General features: G+C 40.4%; 1 protein-coding gene across 1 annotated transcript; it reads right to left on the bottom strand.

The window, feature by feature from the left end:
* Nucleotides 1-55: 55 nt before the first annotated feature.
* Nucleotides 56-18039, bottom strand: LOC103018013 (60S acidic ribosomal protein P1-like). The gene is made up of 2 exons (XM_057549167.1): nt 17922-18039; nt 56-498 (listed from the first exon to the last, which is right to left on the bottom strand). The coding sequence occupies exons 1-2, from the start codon at nt 18037-18039 to the stop codon at nt 107-109; spliced, it is 510 nt and encodes a 169-aa protein (XP_057405150.1). The 3' UTR covers nt 56-106.
* Between the last annotated feature and the right edge of the window lie 1243 nt (nt 18040-19282).

The raw sequence follows: 19282 nt of genomic DNA, 5'->3' as shown, positions 1-19282 counted from the left end.
ATGCTTGCATCTAAAATTGGACTAAATTTGGCTTTCACTTTTTAATCCACTATACTTTTTTTTTTTTTTGCGCTCAGCTTTTTATTGAACGTGTTACTAAAGAGGTTCAGTCAAAAAGACCAAAGCCCATGTCATCATCAGACTCTTCAGATTCTTCTTTCTTTGCTTCCACTTTCTTCTCCTCAGCTGGGGCAGCAGTGGTGGAGGGGGCGGGACCTCCTGCTGGGGCAGCACCAGCTGCTGGGGCAGGTCCACCTGCCCCCACGTTGCAGATGAGGCTCCTGATGTTGACATTGGCCAAAGCCTTTGCCAACAAGCCTGGCCAGAAAGGTTCAACATTTACACCGGCTGCTTTAATGAGGGCATTGATCTTATCCTCCGTGACCGTCACCTCATCGTCATGCAGGATGAGGGCCAAGTAGATACAGGCGAGCTCCGAGACGGAGGCCTTGGTGTGGGCGAGTGCTAGGCAGGGGCTGCCAGGCGCGGTGCTAGTCGCTGGATGAAGTGAGGGACTCACCCCAACGTGGCCTTAGCTTCCTCGGAAGGACAGAGCACCTTAGCGGCAGCTGAGGAAAAGCTAATCCACTGTACTTTTAAAGGAAAAGAATTGTCTGACTTTCCCACTCCAAACTCAAACTGGATCTCCCAAATGCTTCGGCTAGTTTTATGGAGCTAGTTCAAACCCTCTTGACCCCAATTTCAGCGTCAACTATGTCTGTTCCAACTCCCCCAAAAAAGGTGCCATCTGCCTTCAGTTTTCCTTTTGTTATTGTCGGTGTTTATTTTTTTAAGCTAGTGTTTGTTGAGCTCTTGCTTTGTACCAAGCACTGTGCTAAGCGCTTGCTCTGTTTTTTCTCACTTGATTCACCCCTAAACCCTGTGGGGTAGGTATTAGTATTATCTCTATTGTACAGACAAACGAATTGAGCCCCAGCAAGATTCACTCACTTGCATAGGTTTGCACAGCTATAAGTAGACAGATAGGACCCAAGCCCATGTCTGGCTGACACCAAATTTCTCTCTTCTAGGGCTTCACAAAACAAGCCTAAATCTTCCTTCATATGTCAGCCTTTTAAATATTAGCCAACAATTCTTACGTTTGCCTGAGTCTCCTTTAGTTTCAACGACCACAGGTCCAGCCACACGCTTCCTTTGCCATGATTTTACCTTCATCTCCTCATCAGCCTTCTCTCTCCTCAGTGTGTCCAGCGTTAATCTGCGTTTGGAGTTCGGTGTAGACCTGCATTCACTACTTCAGGTGTGGCCTGATTAACATAACATGTACAGTTGGCCTGTCCCCTCCTTCATCCTTTAGGGTCTGTTTCTGGCAATGAAGTCATACATTATTTCAACAGCCTCTAAGGCCCTTATCAGCAGAATGAATGAGTCCAGAGAGAAATTGCTTTGGAGGGTGTCGACTGTTAGCTCTGGAAATGGATAAAGTGAATGAAAGTAGAGGAGAAACAAAGCCTGGTGAGGAAGACTGTTAGGAGACTAGACTCTTGTGATGGGAGTGGGGGGTCATTGACCGTAGATGCATCAGTTCACATGTAACGTATTACCCCACATCCGGACGCCAATGGTCCAGCTCTTACCTGAAAATTCCCTGGTGGGAAGGCCACCTTGAGGCCATCTGATGTACTTACCTTAGTGTTCTGCTCAGCAGTTAGTGTTTTTGGTGCTGGGCCCCCTTGGTCCTTGTGATCCTATGACATAATGGAATCAAATTAAAGGCCCATTTACCAGCTTTATTGCCGATTATTTATAATACTCTGGTTCCAAAGTGCTTCTTTATAGAGTGCTTAAACTGCCATCGCTGGATAGAGCTCGCCATAAATGCCTGCACATGCACGGCACATTATGTCCCATAGCCTCAGCAAAAAAAGGGAAAAGATTATTCTCAATTATTTCATACAGTCTATTTTATTGTTTTATTGTAATAAACTGCCATACCTTACACCACTTTAAAATCAATAGTTTGCATTAAAAATAATGAAACATGGCCATTAATCTTGTTTAGCATTTCTGCTATTACTTTCTGATAGTGAATCCGCAATATAGAAAAGGTAATAATTATTCACTTCCAATCAATAGGAACATTTTCAAATGCTCCTGTGTGTCCCACTGCTATTGCATCGATGGGAGTTGATGACAATGGGGGTGTAGATTTAAAGACCCCTGGTTGGCATGAAGTTCTTCATGCCCTCCCTGCACCTGTTAGCACATTCTCTGACTCTCAGAGCATCCTTTTTAATCCCTTGAGACAATATGACAGAATGGTTAAAGACCTGGGCTTTGGAGTCAGACAGCCTAAGCTTAATTCCCAGTTCCAACACTCACCGGTACCCTTTGAACAACTTTGGGTGTGTTATTTAACCACTCACTGCCTCAGTCTCCCCATCTATGAAAAGGGAATGTGAATGTCTACCTTGCAGGTTTGTTGTAAATATTACATGCAAATTTATAGGACATGCCTATCACAGTGTCTGAATTGTGGTATGTGCACTAGAAATGATAACTACCATTATTATGCCATGCACACTCAGCGTTGAGAATGGCCTGGTAGACAGCTGTTGTTTCCGAAGAGCTAATAGCAAAGGCAGGTGAAATGGTGGGTGCTGTTTCTATCCTTTTGTTCGTTCATTTCCAGCTGGCATAAGAAGATCCATCTGTGCTTTTTGGTGGTACCCAGCATCTGGACTTGAAACCCTGACAGGAGAAATTAAGCCGTCAATTTGGCTGTGATGCAAGAGGCCTTTTAACTCCCAACCCTTTGCTCTGCAGCAAAGTCTCTGTGGAGACAGCACTAGAGTGAATACATGGTTTTGTTAGTAAATACCCTTTGATCAACACTCAAGTCAAATATAACGAGTGGAGATGGTGAATTCTTAAGCTGTAATTGATGGCATGGCTTTTCCTATCCTGTTTAATTCAACAACTGTTTATTGAACAGGTAGCATGTACCACGAGAAAGCCTAGGTGTTAAAGAGTAAAGAGATTCAAAGATTAATAAAGCATAATATTTGCTGTATAAATATCTTAAAATCTAGGCAAAGACACACATGTCACCTAAATAACTTGAGTCCAAAGTACAGAAAGAAAGATTGATTCTATTGAGCAGGGGGAAATTATTTCAGCTAAAGCACAAGTGAGTAGACCCTCATCAGGAAAACAGAGGAGAAAGAATATTCCAGAGAGAGAGAGAACAACAGAGGCAAATGTCAAAGGGCGAAAAATGCACATCTCAATGTTGCTTTGTTAGAATAAAATCTTCTAAATTCCCTGCTGCCTAAAACGCATCTCATGGCTCCATAGTTTCTCAGCCTTAGTCCACTCACTATATTATCCTACCTAACCTAGCTTCCTAACAAACACTACACCAAAACCATTTGTACATTTTGAACAACATGTCCTCTGTTTCATGCCTCTCTAAGATTGCATTTGCTGTCTCTTGGACTCAAAATTAATTTATCTACCTGAAAAACTATTCTCCTGGAAGACTCAAGCTCAAATATCACCACCTCTATGCAGCCTTCCCTGATGCTCTCAGATAATATCACAGTATGTCGCAACTCTTTGTCTGCATGTCTGTTGTCATGTTCCTTGAATGAATGAATGCACAAATGAATGTATGGATGCATGAATGGAATCATGTCTAATGTATTCAGAAAATGGCAAGTCTGCAGGGATTGGGACCTAGCCCATTTGGGGACACAGTGAGCTGGGCTTACAGGACAGGCTAAAGAATTACAAATTTATTTTATATAAGATTATGTGAATGACCAGAATCATCTCCTAAGAAGATTAACCTAACAGCAGCCTGTAGACAATTTTGGCAAGAGAGAAACTAGAGGCAGACATACAACTTAGATCATGAGGTACCAAAATGCAATAGTTACAGCAGAAATGAAGAGAAGAAGAAAGTGGAGGATATGCTAGAGAAAGAACACAAAAGTTGGCCATGGATTGATTAGAAAAGGGAAGAAGAGTAAAGAGGCAGAGATGAACCTCATATTGCCCCTCTTATCACTGCAAATATTGTTGGGGAAAGATGTTCCTATACCATTCTCCTCCCTACCCCACCTTACTTTAAGAAAAGTTACTAATCTGTTTAGGTCAGATTCCAGGACAGAGGTAGGAGAACGTACCCCAGGGTAGGGTCACTGAATTACGAACAAAATTGTCATGCTCTCTTCTAGTCTCTCGTTTCATTGCAGCCAGATCAATAAGTTAGCTCATCAGGCTTGCAACTTCCCCCTGTCTTTCCTGTCAAGAACGCTAGGACCTTGGTACGCAAAGCATGGTCCATGAACCAGCAGATCCAGCAGTGCAGCAGCAGCAGAGAGCTTGGAGAAATACAGATTCTTGGGTCCCACTCCAGAGCTACTAAATCAGAGTCTGCATTTTAACAAGATCCCAGGTAATCGGTATGCACGTGAAAGTTTGAGAAGTAATGCTCCAGGAAATTATCACTTCAGTGTCAGACAACAAGCTTAGAAGGTATGACTCTCAACCTGGGCTGCATGTTAGAATCATATGGAGGATTTTTTTTTAATTTTTAAATTTTATTTTATTTTATTTTTTTATACAGCAGGTTCTTATTAGTCATCAATTTTATACACATCAGTGTATACATGTCAATCCCAATCGCCCAATTCATCCCACCACCACACCCATCCCCCTGCCGCTTTCCCCCCTTGGTGTCCATATGTTTGTTCTCTACATCTGTGTCTCAATTTCTGCCCTGCAGACCGGTTCATCTGTACCATTTTTCTAGGTTCCACATATATGTGTTAATATACGATATAATGTTTTTCTCTTTCTGACTTACTTCACTCTGTATGACAGTCTCTAGATCCAGCCACGTCTCTACAAATGACCCAATTTCGTTCCTTTTTATGGCTGAGTAATATTCCATTGTATATATGTACCACATCTTTATCCATTCATCTGTCGATGGGCATTTAGGTTGCTTCCATGACCTGGCTATTGTAAATAGTGCTGCAGTGAGCATTGGGGTGCATGTGTCTCTTTGAATTATGGTTTTCTCAGGGTATATGCCCAGTAGTGGGATTGCTGGGTCATATGGTAGTTCTATTTTTAGTTTTTTGAGGAACCTCCATACTGTTCTCCACAGTGGTTGTATCAATTTACATTCCCACCAACAGTGCAAGAGGGTTCCCTTTTCTCCACACCCTCTCCAGCATTTGTTGTTTGTACATTTTCTGATGATGGCCATTCTAACTGGTGTGAGGTGATACCTCATTGTAGTTTTGATTTGCATTTCTCTAATGATTAGTGATGTTGAGCAGCTTTTTATGTGCATCTTGGCCATCTGTATGTCTTCTTTGGAGAAATGTCTATTTAGGTCTTCTGCCCATTTTTGGATTGCGTTGTTTGTTTTTTTTAATATTGAGCTGCATGAGCTGTTTATATATTTTGGAGATTAATCCTTTGTCTGTTGATTCGTTTGCAAATATTTTCTCCCATTCTGAGGGTTGTCTTTTCATCATGTTTATGGTTTCCTTTGCTGTGCAAAAGCTTTTAAGTTTCATTAGGTCCCATTTATTTATCTTTGTTTTTTATTTCCATTACTCTAGGAGGTGGATCAAAAAAGATCTTGCTGTAATTTATGTCAAAGAGTGTTCTTCCTATGTTTTCCTCTAAGAGTTTTATAATGTCTCGTCTTACATTTAGATCTCTAATCCATTTTGAGTTTATTTTTGTGTATGGTGTTACGGAGTGTTCTAATTTTATTCTTTTACATGTAGCTGTCCAGTTTTCCCAGCACCACTTATTGAAGAGACTGCCTTTTCTCCATTGTATATCCTTGCCTCCTTTGTCATAGATTAGTTGACCATAGGTGTGTGGGTTTATCTCTGGGCTTTCTATCTTGTTCCATTGATCTATGTCTCTGTTTTTGCACCAGTACCATATTGTCTTGATTATTGTAGCTTTGTAGTATAGTCTGAAGTCAGGGAGTCTGATTCCTCCAGCTCTGTTTTCTTCCCCTCAAGACTGCTTTGGCTATATGGGGTCTTTTGTGTCTCCATATAAATTTTAAGATTTTTTGTTCTAGTTCCGTAAAAAATACCACTGATAATTTGGCAGGGATTGCATTGAATCTGTAGATTGCTTTGGGTAGTATACTTATTTTCACAATATCGATTCTTCCAATCTAAGAACATGGTATATCTCTCCATCTGCTGGGGTCATCTTTAATTTCTTTCATAAGTGTCTTATAGATTTCTGCATACAGGTCTTTTGTCTCCCTAGGTAGGTTTATTCCTAGGTATTTTATTCTTTTTGTTGCAATGGTAAATGGGAGTGTTTCCTTAATTTCTCTTTCAGATTTTTCATCATTAGTGTATAGGAATGCAAGAGATTTCTGTGCATTAATTTTGTATCCTGCAACTTTACCAAATTCCTTGATGAGCTCTAGTAGTTCTCTGGTGGTATCTTTAGGATTCTCTATGTATAGTATCATGTCATCTGCAAACAGTGACAGTTTTACTTCTTCTTTTCCAACTTGTATTCCTTTTATTTCTTTTTCTTCTCTGATTGCTGTGGCTAGGACTTCCGAAACTATGTTGAATAATAGTGGTGAGAGTAGGCAACCTTATCTCGTTCCTGATCTTAGAGGAAATGCTTTCAGTTTTTCACCATTGAGAGTGATGTTTGCTGTGGGTTTGTCGTATATGGCCTTTATTATGTTGAGGTAGGTTCCCTCTATGCCCACTTTCTGGAGAGTTTTTATCATAAATGGGTGTTGAATTTTGTCAAAAGCTTTTTCTGCATCTATTGAGATGATCATATGGTTTTTATTCTTCAATTTCTCAATATGGTGTTTCACATTGATTGATTTGCATATATTGAAGAATCGTTGAATCCCTGGGATAAATCCCACTTGATTACGGTGTATGATCATTTTAATGTGTTGTTGGATTCTGTTTGCTAGTATTTTGTTGAGGATTTTTGCATCTATATTCATCAATGATATTGGTCTGTCATTTTCTTTTTTTGTAGTATCTTTGTCTGGTTTTGGTATCAGGGTCATGGTGGTCTAATAGAATGAGTTTGGGAGTGTTCCTTCCTCCACAATTTTTTGGAAGAGTTTGAGAAGGACGGGTGTTAGCTCTTTTCTAAATGTTTGAAAGAATTCACCTGTGAAGCCATCTGGTCCTGGGCTTTTGTTTGTTGGAAGATTTTTAATCACAGTTTCAATTTCATTCCTTGTGATTGGTCTGTTCATATTTTCTATTTCTTCCTGGTTCAGTCTTGGAAGAACTTGTCCATTTCTTCCAGATTGTCCATTTTATTGGCATAGAGTTGCTTGTAGTAGTCTCTTAGGATGCTTTGTATTTCTGCGGTGTCTGTTGTAACTTCTTTTTCATTTCTAATTTTATTGATTTGAGTCCTCTCCCTCTTTTTCTTGATGAGTCTGGCTAATGGTTTATCAATTTTGTTTATCTTCTCAAAGAACCTGCTTTTAGTTTTATTGATCTTTGCTATTGTTTTCTTTGTTTCTATTTCATTTATTTCTGCTCTGATCTTTATGATTTCTTTCCTTCTGCTAACTTTGGGTTTTGTTTGTTCTTCTTTCTCTAGTTCCTGTAGGTGTAAGGTTAGATTGTTTAGTTGAGATTTTTCTTGTTTCTTGAGGTAGGCTTGTATAGCTATAAACTTCCCTCTTAGAACTGCTTTTGCTGCATCCCATAGGTTTTGGATCGTCGTGTTTTCATTGTCATTTGTCTGTAGGTATTTTTTGATTTCCTCTTTGATTTCTTCAGTGATCTCTTGGTTATTTAGTAACATATTGTATAGCCTCCATGTGTTTGTGTTTTTTACGTTTTTTCCCCTGTAATTTATTTGTAATCTCATAGTGTTGTGGTCAGAAAAGATGCTTGATATGATTTCAGTTTTCTTAAATTTACTGAGGCTTGATTTGTGACCCAAGATGTGATCTATCCTGGAGAATGTTCCGTGCACACTTGAGAAGAAAGTGTAATCTGCTGTCTTTGAATGGAATGTCCTATAAATATCAATTAATTCTATCTGGTCTATTGTGTTATTTAAAGTTTCTGTTTCCTTATTTATTTTCATTTTGGATGATCTGTCCATTGGTGTAAGTGAGGTGTTAAACTCCCCCACTATTATTGTGTTACTGTCGATTTCCTCTTTTATAGCTGTTAGCAGTTGCCTTGTGTATTGAGGTGCTCCTGTGTTGGGTGCATATATATTTATAATTGTTATATCTTCTTTTTGGATTGATCCCTTGATCATTATGTAGTGTCCTTCCTTGTCTCTTGTAACCTTCTCTATTTTAAAGTCTATTTTATCTGATATGAGTATTGCTATTCCAGCTTTCTTTTGATTTCTATTTGCATGGAATATCTTTTTCCATCCCCTCACCTTCAGTCTGTATGTGTCCCTAGGTCTGAAGTGGGTCTCTTGTAGACAGCATATATATGGGTCTTGTTTTTGTATCCATTCAGCAAGCCTGTGTCTTTTGGTTGGAGCATTTAATCCATTCACGTTTAGGGTAATTATCGATATGTATGTTCCTATGACCATTTTCTTAATTGTTTTGGGTTTGTTTTTGTAAGTCCTTTTCTTCTCTTGTGCTTCCCACTTCGAGAAGTTCCTTTAGCATTTGTTGTAGAGCTGGTTTGCTGGTGCTGAATTCTCTTAGCTTTTGCTTGTCTGTAAAGCTTTTGATTTCTCCATCAAATCTGAATGCGATCCTTGCCGGGTAGAGTAATCTTGGTTGTAGGTTCTTCCCTTTCATCACTTTAAGTATATCATGCCACTCCCTTCTGGCTTGTAGAGTTTCTGCTGAGAAATCAGCTGTTAACCTTATGGGAATTCCCATGTATGTTATTGGTTGTTTTTCCCTTGCTGCTTTCAATAATTTTTCTTTGTTTTTAATTTTTGCCAATTTGATTACTATGTGTCTTGGCGTGTTTCTGCTTGGGTTTATCCTGTATGGGACTCGCTGCACTTCCTGAACTTGGGTGGCTATTTCCTTTCCCATGTTAGGGAAGTTTTCAACTCTAATCTCTTCAAATATTTTCTTGGGTCCTTTCTCTCTCTCTTCTCCTTCTGGGACCCATATAATGCGAATGTTGTTGTGTTTAATGTTGTCCCAGAGGTCTCTTAGGCTGTCTTCATTTCTTTTCATCCTTTTTTCTTTATTCTGTTCCACAGCAGTGAATTCCACCATTGTGTCTTCCAGTTCACTTATCCGTTCTTCTGCCTCAGTTATTCTGCTATTGATTCCTTCTAGTGTCGTTTTCATTTCAGTTATTGTATTGTTCATCTCTGTTTGTTTGTTCCTTAACTCTTCTAGGTCTTTGTTAAACATTTCTTGCATCTTCTCGATCTTTCCCTCCATTCTTTTTCTGAGGTCCTGGATCATCTTCACTATCATTATTCTTAATTCGTTTTCTGGAAGGTTGCCTATCTCCACTTCATTTAGTTGTTTTTCTGGGGTTTTATCTTGTTCCTTCATCTGGTACATAACCCTCTGCCTTTTCATCTTGTCTATCTTTCTGTGAATGTGTTTTTTATTCCACAGGCTGCAGGATTGTAGTTCTTGCTTCTGCTCCATATGGAGGACTTTTACAAATCCCGATTCTCCAGTCTGCATCTCAGACCAATTAAATTAAAACCTTTGGAATTAGAACCCAGGCTGCAGTGTTTTAAAAAGCTCCCCATGTGATTCCAATATGTGGCCAAGGTTTAAAAGCACTGGACTAAAGTTAAGATTTAGACTGGACATAACAGGAGAAATCATCTCCTTTCCTCCTTCCCCATCCCCATTTAGCCCTTGCTTCTAAGCCAAGTGTTCCTGTCAGTTTAGCAAAGAGATCAAGTTTGGTTTTCTGGCACAGGCACTGCCAAAATAAGGTGGAAGTTTGATTTCTCAATTTCCTGTCATTGTTTATGTGTTTATTGCCCTTAGAAATTCTTGCAAAGAAAAGAATAGGTGGTGTAAGGCAGTATTCAGGTCTTCTATGTGCCTCATAGGCAAACACCATTTCATAATACTCCAACACTTAACCATTATTAAGATGAAGCTGTACCTCCATGCTAGTGAGAATAGAAATGCCACCAACTAAAACAGAGGACACAGAACAGCTTAGATTAAGGAGAAAGCTTTAAACGGAGCATACTTTCTGTCTCCTCTCTTTATGAACACACATCACATATTCTTCACTATTTATTCCACACAGTAGTTTTCACCCATTGAGTTCAATGGTTTGCACTTCCCACCCTCCTCCTCAATATTGTACATAAAACTATCTGACCAGAGGTTTGATTTTGTCCATATTTCATACAAGGAATCAGTAATGGAAAAAAGAAATCCAGAACATTAATTCTCGGTGATGATATCATCTAGAAAGGGAGGGAAATACCATTCTACGGTGTTGGTTTTATTGTAATAATACAGGGCAAGCATTTATCTGAGTGAGAGGCTACAGTTGCTGGATATAAACCACTGTAATAATGAAGGCCAGATTGAATTATCTTCAGCCATGATTAAAGATCAAAGTTTTTTTTTGTTTGTTTGTTTTTAATAAACCCAGTCTTGTTTTTCATTGTCGGAAATGGTTTAGGTTAAGCTAGTGGGCTAAATAGAGAGATGGAAAACTGAAGGCCTTTTCAACAAAGTGGCCAAGCAGGAAATATAGGAATGGCCAAATGGATTTGTGGGTGGGTAGCGAGGTGGGTTGGTATATAGATAAAAGAAGACAGAACCTTTTGAAGGACAATAAGGGAATGTGATCTGGTCTCTCTTGCTGCCAGAAATAGTATTTTCAAGAATAATCATAATGATAATGTCAGCTAGCACTTTGTGAATATCTACTATATGACAGGTACTGGATTAGATGCTCTAAAACATTTATTTGGCTTATTTGATTATCTGATTTTAATAATAAACTTGTAGGGGCGGTATTATCTCATTTTTAAAAGAAGGGATCTAAGGTGTACAGATGTTAAGTACTTTGTTCAAGAAATCTATGGGTCTAGAATTTAAGTCTATCTTACTCTTAAAACATATGGCTCTTTTCACAGTACATTGTTCCTTCCAATTAATTTAATGATTCTTCACGTGGGAGTGGGAGTGGATGGATACTCTTACACATCGCTTTGTGAATGTGAGACACTCTCTTCAGGAAAAAAAAAAATGCATTTCCTCCCATGTACAAAATTTTATGAAATTTCAAGGAGTTTCCTGACCACCTAAATCCATATAGAGTTCCACATTAAGAAGCCCTTCCCCCAAAACTTAAGTAATGAATAGAGGTGAGAAGGAAAGCAGACAAACAAGAAAAAGCAGTAGACAGTTTACGAGGCCTTTCCTGGACTTGCTCTGTTTGGAGCAACTGTATTTCTGGAGTTTGGTTCTCTTAAAATTGTCTTTTAAATTAACATGCAATATACATATATTTGCATAATTGCAAGTTAACTCTTAAAAAAACACTATCACCCCAAACTCTCTGGGAAAAAAAAACACACACACCCACTGCCAGTTAGACTTCTGTGATGTAATGGTCATTGTCCATTAAAATGCACACCATGCTGTCGCTGTGAAGTGACCTGAGACATACTGGCATCAATACATGTCATTTCCTGCCCATAGGATCATACTGTCATCACTCTCTCCACTGTAATGGAGCATGCTTTATTACAGTGGAGTGGTTTTGTTTTTAATGGGTGCTCACTGAAAATAATACCTTTTAAAATGTGCTGGTGTCTAGTGTCCTATATTTCTCTTGACTAATTTGAAATAATGCAGTGTTTCATGTACAGACAATCAGTCTATAATGGCCCTGCCCATCATCAGCACCAGGGCATTAACTTTCTCCGCTTTCGAGTGCATCCTTAACATGCACTCAGTGGTTTGTGACTTCTCTTCACCCATTCTGTTCTGCTCTACCCATTCTATTCAATTCTTTCTTCTTTAAGGATGTCTTTCATATCTGATACCATCCGGATTAATTTGATCAATTTATAGTGGAGAAAAATTTCACTTGATATGGACCCCGCAGCCCTTATGAGCAGCTGGAGGGAGGGGAGTGTTTTTAGTCACTGTTGGGGATTTAGGCCATGATCAGTATAAACATAGGAAAAAGGAAAGTGTTAGCTTGGAATTTTGGAATTGCACTTTGTACTATTTGGGGATATTTTGATTAGTGACATTTGTCTGACTTTATATTATCAAAAGACATTCATGCATTCAACTGACATGTCGAGTTCCTGGTGTGTGTTCGGTCCTGTGGAGCATGCTTGCATCAGAAGCCTTGGTGTATTCAAGTAAAATTAAGGGGAGTGCTAGATTAGCAGTCAAAGCACCTGAACTCCAAATTCCATCAACAACCACAGAGCAGAGAGGGCCGCCACTTACTAAACATTCACTAGGGATCTGGTAAGTGCTTTATGGAACCTATTTCATTTATTGTGAAAAACATACTCTCTCGTATCTTCCAAGATATTTAATATCTTATTTGTAAGAAAAGTATGGAATTGGCCACCTTTGAAAGAAACAAGAAATTAGATCATAATATTTTAGAGCTAGAAAGGCTTTCAGAGATCATTCACCTGCATTTTCTTCTGTTGCAAAAATGGGTAGACTGAGGCCAAGAAGGGAAGTGACTTTCCCAGAGTCAAATACCCAGTCAGCCACAAAACTGGCACTAAAATCCAGGCCTCTTGAGTCTTAATCATGCATCAAATCATTCAATCACAGATGTATTGAGCACTTACTTGGGAGGCATTGAAGATACACATCTATTAGCAATGGGAAAGAAGCACATGGTATTTACATTAGACAGGGAGGACCAGACATTCCATAACTACATAAATAATCACAATTATGGAAAAGTTATACATGGAGAAGTATCGCTCCAAAACTCTCAGGTTATAGGTGGGGAGCAGTGTTCTTTTAACACCGCAATGCCTTCAGGTGAACATTTCCCAAATTCTTTTTCACAGTTCACTAGTTGTACATGATAATCTCAATAAAGGGCTCTGTGGTCCAATATGTTTGGAGATGCATGATACCAACCCCCTCTCCAGGAAACTCTAGTGCATAGGCTCTGAGAAGTCCTTCATATAAAAAAATCTGCTCAACCTTTTTCAACACTGATCGTCCCTCTTGAGACATGCAGAACTCCATGTGATGCAGAGAAGTAAAGTGCCTTTCTGCTCTGTCCTAGGGCAGAAAAACCAATGGAAATGTCATAAACACATACAGTTGTAATTGCTAAGTCCTTCACTTTTTAGGGCAATTAGGCATAACACTTCCTTCCATCTTCATCATAAAGCCCCTCCTCTCCAACATCTACAAAAATGCACGCGTGTTTTATTCAAAACTTCTTCCAACTCATACTCTACCTTTTGGAAACTGCTGCCGATGGCTCCATCCATTTCATTGCCATTGGGAAGGAGAGATCCAAGATCATGGGTCTTCAGCTGGCAAAAGTCATTCAGGTCCTCACAATAATAGGTCTTATCCTGACATTACTCTGTGCCACTATCCTGGAACACAGAATCGTGAAGTCTTTTAAGGGGGAGAACCTTCAAGTTCACTTAGCATAACCGGCCCTGACCACAGTACAGAAAGGTAAACTGAGGCCCCTGATGTTAAATGACTTCCCTGTGGACCTCTCTCCTCTGTCAACCCCACCCCTTGGACTGTCTCATGGGAAGTCATCCTTCAATGTCAGTCGACATATCTTTTTCCCTGAAGTTTGTATTACATGCACCCCTTTTGTGCTCTCACAGTATTCTATACTTTCTTAAATGTAATCTTTAGCCTGTAAGAAAACTGTGTGTTTATGGCTTATGTCCCCACTAGAAACTCCATGAGATGAAGGCCCATTATCTGTCATGTTCTTGTCATTCCCACAGAGCCTAGCACAGCACGTGGCCCTAGGTTCATTTGACTCTTAACATTAATAGAATGAGTTGTAAAATGTCTAAGATCACTTAGTGAAGAATGGCTAAGACAAAAGTATTTTGATTCCATATTCAGTGTTCTTTTCAATAAACCTTGTTGTCCCTGACTTCTGTGTCCAGATATGAGGAAGGTCTAGGGACAGAGATTTGCAGATGAGGTGAGAGAACTTTCATTCTCAAGGAGGTTGATGTTCAATCTCAGCCAGGTTCAATCAAACCCTGCAAAAAACAGAAAGCAGAAACAAACTGGATTGAAAAGGGATCTGAGCATAGGGCATGTGTCTCATTCTAGCTAATCAGCATGATCCCCACACAATTATTTTATGAACATATGACAAAATTCAGGCCAGCAAGAAGGGAGGAGCAGTTTGCCGAGAGTTGCTGGGCAAGGCTGACTGTACTTCTCAGAGAGAATCTCTAGATATGGGTGAGGAGACATATAGCCCCGGACATTCTGATAGTCAATTTATGGACAAGAAATGGGGTCAGCTTTAGGATGAAGTCAACATTGTAGAAGGCAAAGCAAATAAACAGGAAGAAACCACGGCCTTGATGACACCATAGAGTCAGTGAATCAAACCAAACTGAAATCCACCCTACTTCTGAACTTCTAGCCAGTATGATTTTCTGTTCCTCACAAAAAAACATCTTCCCTTTTATATGCCAATTCTGTTCTATTCCTTGGCTCATGGCTCCCAAAGTAGTTCTATTTATGTTCAGAGACTTTTAAATTCTTGCTCAAGTACTATTTTTTCAGTTTCTAGCCCTAATCCCTATCTCAGAGGTGTCTGAACAAAATGCATCATGGTGGCATGGGCCAATGGCCATTCCATCCATTGTCATCTTTCTGATCCCTTTCTTACCTGCCCAGCGTCTCTTCCTTCTGGTTCAGTCAACACTAGATGTTCCTATGAACAGTAATTCATGTAAATAGATGCCCACTTCATTCACTTACTAAAATGTTTGTCTAATAAGTATCTGTCTCCCTGGGTTGAGCCCCATGGATGTGTGAGACCTCTAAGTTCCAAGAACTTGGCTGGAAAAGAGGCCCCTGGCCCTTGCTCCCTACAAGGACCCCATGAGAGAAAATAACATTTTTAAAGAGTTCACTTAAGAACATGAACTTTAGTGTTACACAAATCATGATTTTCGTCTTGACCTTGCTACTTAGGTAACCCTGGATAAGTTGCTTCACCTTATGTTTCTCAGTTACCCTGTCTGTAAAATGGGTATTGTGATCTATACTGCAACTAAAAATTGTGAATATAAAATGAGATAATGTAAATTAAGTGATTAGCTGAATTCCAGGCACATTAGAGATATCCAGTGAATGGTAGTTATGATGAGCATCTTTCAAATGGTCCCTGCTCCTGGTATTCAAGTCCTTAGGTAATCCCCTCCCCTGGTAACTTACTTCTAGCAAATAGGATACAGCAAATATGATAGGATATCACTTCTATGATTAAGTTATGAAAGGCTGTGACTTGCTGGACTCTCACTACTGCCTCCTCAGCTTACACACTTTGATGAAGCTGGCTACCGTGGTGTGTTGGAGAAATCCATGTAGCAAGGAGCTGAGGGTGGTCTCAGGCCAACAGCCAGCAAGGAACTGAGACCTTCAATCCAACAGTCTATGAAGAACCAAATCCTATCAACAACCAACAGGAGAGTCTTCCCCAGTCAAGCCTTGAAATGAGACTACAGCCCCAGCCAAGAGCACGATTGTGCCCTGTGTGAGACTGAAGCAGGCACCCATCTGTCCATGTCCTGATTGCTGACCCACAGAAATTGTGAAATAATAAACATGTGTTGCTTTAAGCCACAAAGTTTGGGGAGAAGTGGTTATGCAGCATAGATAATACAGTAACTGTCAGGCTATTACCACTGTCGCTTCTGCTATTTCTGCTGCTGCTGCTGCTGCTGCAACTGTTAACAGCAGAGAAAATAGTGAAAACCTAGCCCCAGGACTGCAGGACAGAATTGAAAAGTTAGCCATCCATAATCTCAGTACTTTTACCAAATCTTCTATTGGTCTTAAATTTATTCAACATTTCAACGTTTGCTTTCTACTCCTTAGTATATTCATGATTCTTTTTAAAAGTTTAAAAGTACCTACCAGTTAAATTCATTAATTTCCCCCACCTCAGGTATTCAAATCAGATGGTCATTTTAGGCCCCTAGGTCTTATTCATTTCTAGGCATCCTTCACCCCTCACATGTTACCTGTCATTCACCTCAAGCAGATGCATCTTGGGGATGGTACCAACCTACACTTGAAAACTGGCTTTGGTAGCATCACCAGAGACTGAGCCTATTGCCTTCATCTATAAAATGAGGATAAGTTCCCCCATCCTCGGAGTGTGGTTTTGAGCCTACAGTGGGAGAATATTTATCAAGTGTCTGAGCAGTAGTATCAAGAAATGTATCTTTCATTTCAAATATCTCTTATGCACGAATCACAGTATCATGGAACATTATGGATCTTAATCTGCCATAGGAAATTACACTGAGAAATAGCAAAACTATACCAAAATTGAAAAAGGAAAATAAATGGCTTAAATTCACAAGAAACTTTTTTAGCTTATCCTGGCACTTCATTTCTTCAGGATTTTCAGGATTCCACAAACGGATATGTGCATTTTTTTTCCTCAGGGGGAAATATAGCTGACTCTTTCCTCCTCGGAGGGTCTGGGGTGGCCACACATTGGGATGTTTGAATAAAACCTGCCCATCCTTTGCTGGGATGTCATGGCCTCAGACTGAATGGCAGTAAAGGAAGATGGAGTAGGATGTGGGGACATTGGCCTCAGTAAAGACAACTGACCAATGAATACAAAGCCCAGGGGCCTCTGGAAACTTAGACCATGGTCCGGCAGGTCTTAGGGTTCCAACTCAGCGGGCAGAATAAGTTCAGTTACTTGGGATTCCCAAATCCAGGTCAGCCTTCTGTGCATGGTGTGACCATGATGAATATTCTTGTTTTCTGAAAAAAGAGAATGGTAGGAACTAGGCAGTATTATGTAACATGGTACTTCTCTAATTTTACTACACAGACAAATCACCTGCAGATCTTGTTAAAATGTAGATTCTGGTTTAGTAGGACTGGAGTGGGCCTGAGACCCTTGCACTCCTAAACTGCTTCCAGGATTACAGGTGATGCTGAGTGTCTGATCCAGAGATGGCCTTTTGAGTAGCAAGGGTATAGGGGGAAAAGCAAGGGCTTCTGAGTCAAGCAGACAGGAGTCTGAGATCTAGTTCAGCCATTTATTAGTTGGATGACTTCAGGCAAGTTACTTAACTCCTCTGAACCTATTTCCTCACCTGGAAAATGACTTTGTTTATTTCCTAGGGTTGTTGTGAGGATTAAAGGGAAAAATATGCTTGTAAATGCTCAGCAAAGTGTTTTAACATGACAAGTTGCAGGGAGAGGGAAATTTCTACCACATTCCTCATGCTTCCATCTCTGCCAGCCTCTTGCATAGTCAGTCTAATTGGTCATCCCCAGGACATTTAATTAGCAACGTTCAGGGTTCCTTCCTGCTCCCAAGGGGTAAGAAAATCTGGGTACATTTTTGCCTCCTTGGAGAAAACAAGTCTCTGTGTCTGTGTGTCTACCCCATTTCATGTGTGCCTGTAACCAAGTGAGTAACTCCTGCTACAAGTTACTCCTCTGAAGACTCAGCCACCTCAGTTTTTAAAAAGGGGGTTAAATAGACCAGCCTAGGTTCCTTAGCTTCATGCTGCAAGTAGGCTTTTACCAGAGCCCATCACTGGAGAATATTGGGTATTGGTTCAGCTGTTAATCCACAAGAGCTTTGTCTTCCATATGGATATTTTCCCTTATGTACATAGTCATCTCAGTTGAGAGCCCCCAGGGTATGTGAGCAGCAGACCAGTCTTTGAGCATTTACTTAATTCCTGATGTAATACATTTCAATTTTTCAAAACCTCACCCTGATCCCTTAATTGTAGCTGCCACCATTTCATTACCACCACTCTCTTGCTTTCATTATCATCATCATCATCATTATCATCGTCATCGTCATCATCCCCGGCAAGACCCAAACTCATTTTGTTCAATTCTATTTGAAGTGAAATTACTTGAGTGTCTGTGTTGTGCTGTATGGTGGAGTTCTGTCCTCTGCATCTGTGTGTTGGATGGACCAAGTCCATTTGAATGGTCTGTGCACACTGGACATACTGGTACTGAAACCGTTCAACTCAGATTGGGACTTGAACCCACGGTCTTTTAATTGAGATCACACACCTGGTCTCAGGACTTAATGAAGCTCAGGTTATTTTTTTTAATATAAATTTATTTATTTATTTTTGGCTGCACTGGGTCTTCATTGCGGCACGTGGGCTTTCTCTAGTTGCGTTGAGCCGGGGCTACTCTTCGTTGCGGTGCGCGGGCTTCTCATTGAGGTGGCTTCTCTTTGTCACGGAGAACAGGCTCTAGGCACGCAGGCTTCAGTAGTTGTGGCACACGGGCTTAGTTGCTCCGCAGCATGTGGGATCTTCCCGGACTCGGGATTGAACCCGTGTCCCCTGCATTGGCAGGCAGATTCTTAACCACTGCACCACCAGGGAAGTCCCGAAGCTCAGTTTCTTGATGTCTCACTGCAGAAAGAATTCAGTGAGAGACAAAGGGATAGGTGAGAAGTGGATTTACTTAGAGAGAAACACACTCCGCAGACAGAGTGTGGGCCATCTCAGAAGGTGAGAGGCCCCCAAATATGGCGTGGTTAGTTTTTAGGGGATGGGTAATTTCATAGGCTAGTGAGTGGGAGGATTATTCCAATATTTCTGGGAAGGGGCAGGGATTTCCAGGAATTGGGCCACGGCCCACTTTTTGGCCTTTTATGGTTAGCCTCAGAATTGTCATGGTTCTGGTGGCTGCGTTATTTAGATGCTGATGTATTACAATGAGTATATAATGAGGTCTACTAGAAGTCAAATCTTCCGCCATCTTGGACCTAGTTGGTTCTAATCAGTTGTTTTCATGTCCTATGGCTATGTCATTCTTTTAAAGGTTGTGCCCTGCCCCCTTCCCTCCTGTTTCAGTACTAGGCAATGGGGATAAAGACATATCAAGAACTGCTTAACTCAGGGACTAGAGCAATGTTGCATCTCAAATGGAAATTTTCATCAGGGAATCCAGCTTCAGGAAACAATGAGGAAATATGAGGCTGAGTTCACCTTCATCCTCGTGGGGTCTCCCCTACCTTGGAGCTGGGGTGAGGGAGGGAGGAGGGTGCCAGCCACAGACAGAGGCAGCACCAGAAGATCTGCTCACACTACCAATGGGATTCTT

This window comes from Balaenoptera acutorostrata, chromosome 6, assembly GCF_949987535.1.
Source record: "Balaenoptera acutorostrata chromosome 6, mBalAcu1.1, whole genome shotgun sequence".
Lineage (NCBI taxonomy): Eukaryota > Metazoa > Chordata > Mammalia > Artiodactyla > Balaenopteridae > Balaenoptera > Balaenoptera acutorostrata.
The sequence above is the reverse complement of the archived record's forward strand: the minus strand, read 5'-3'. Positions and strand labels throughout refer to the sequence as shown.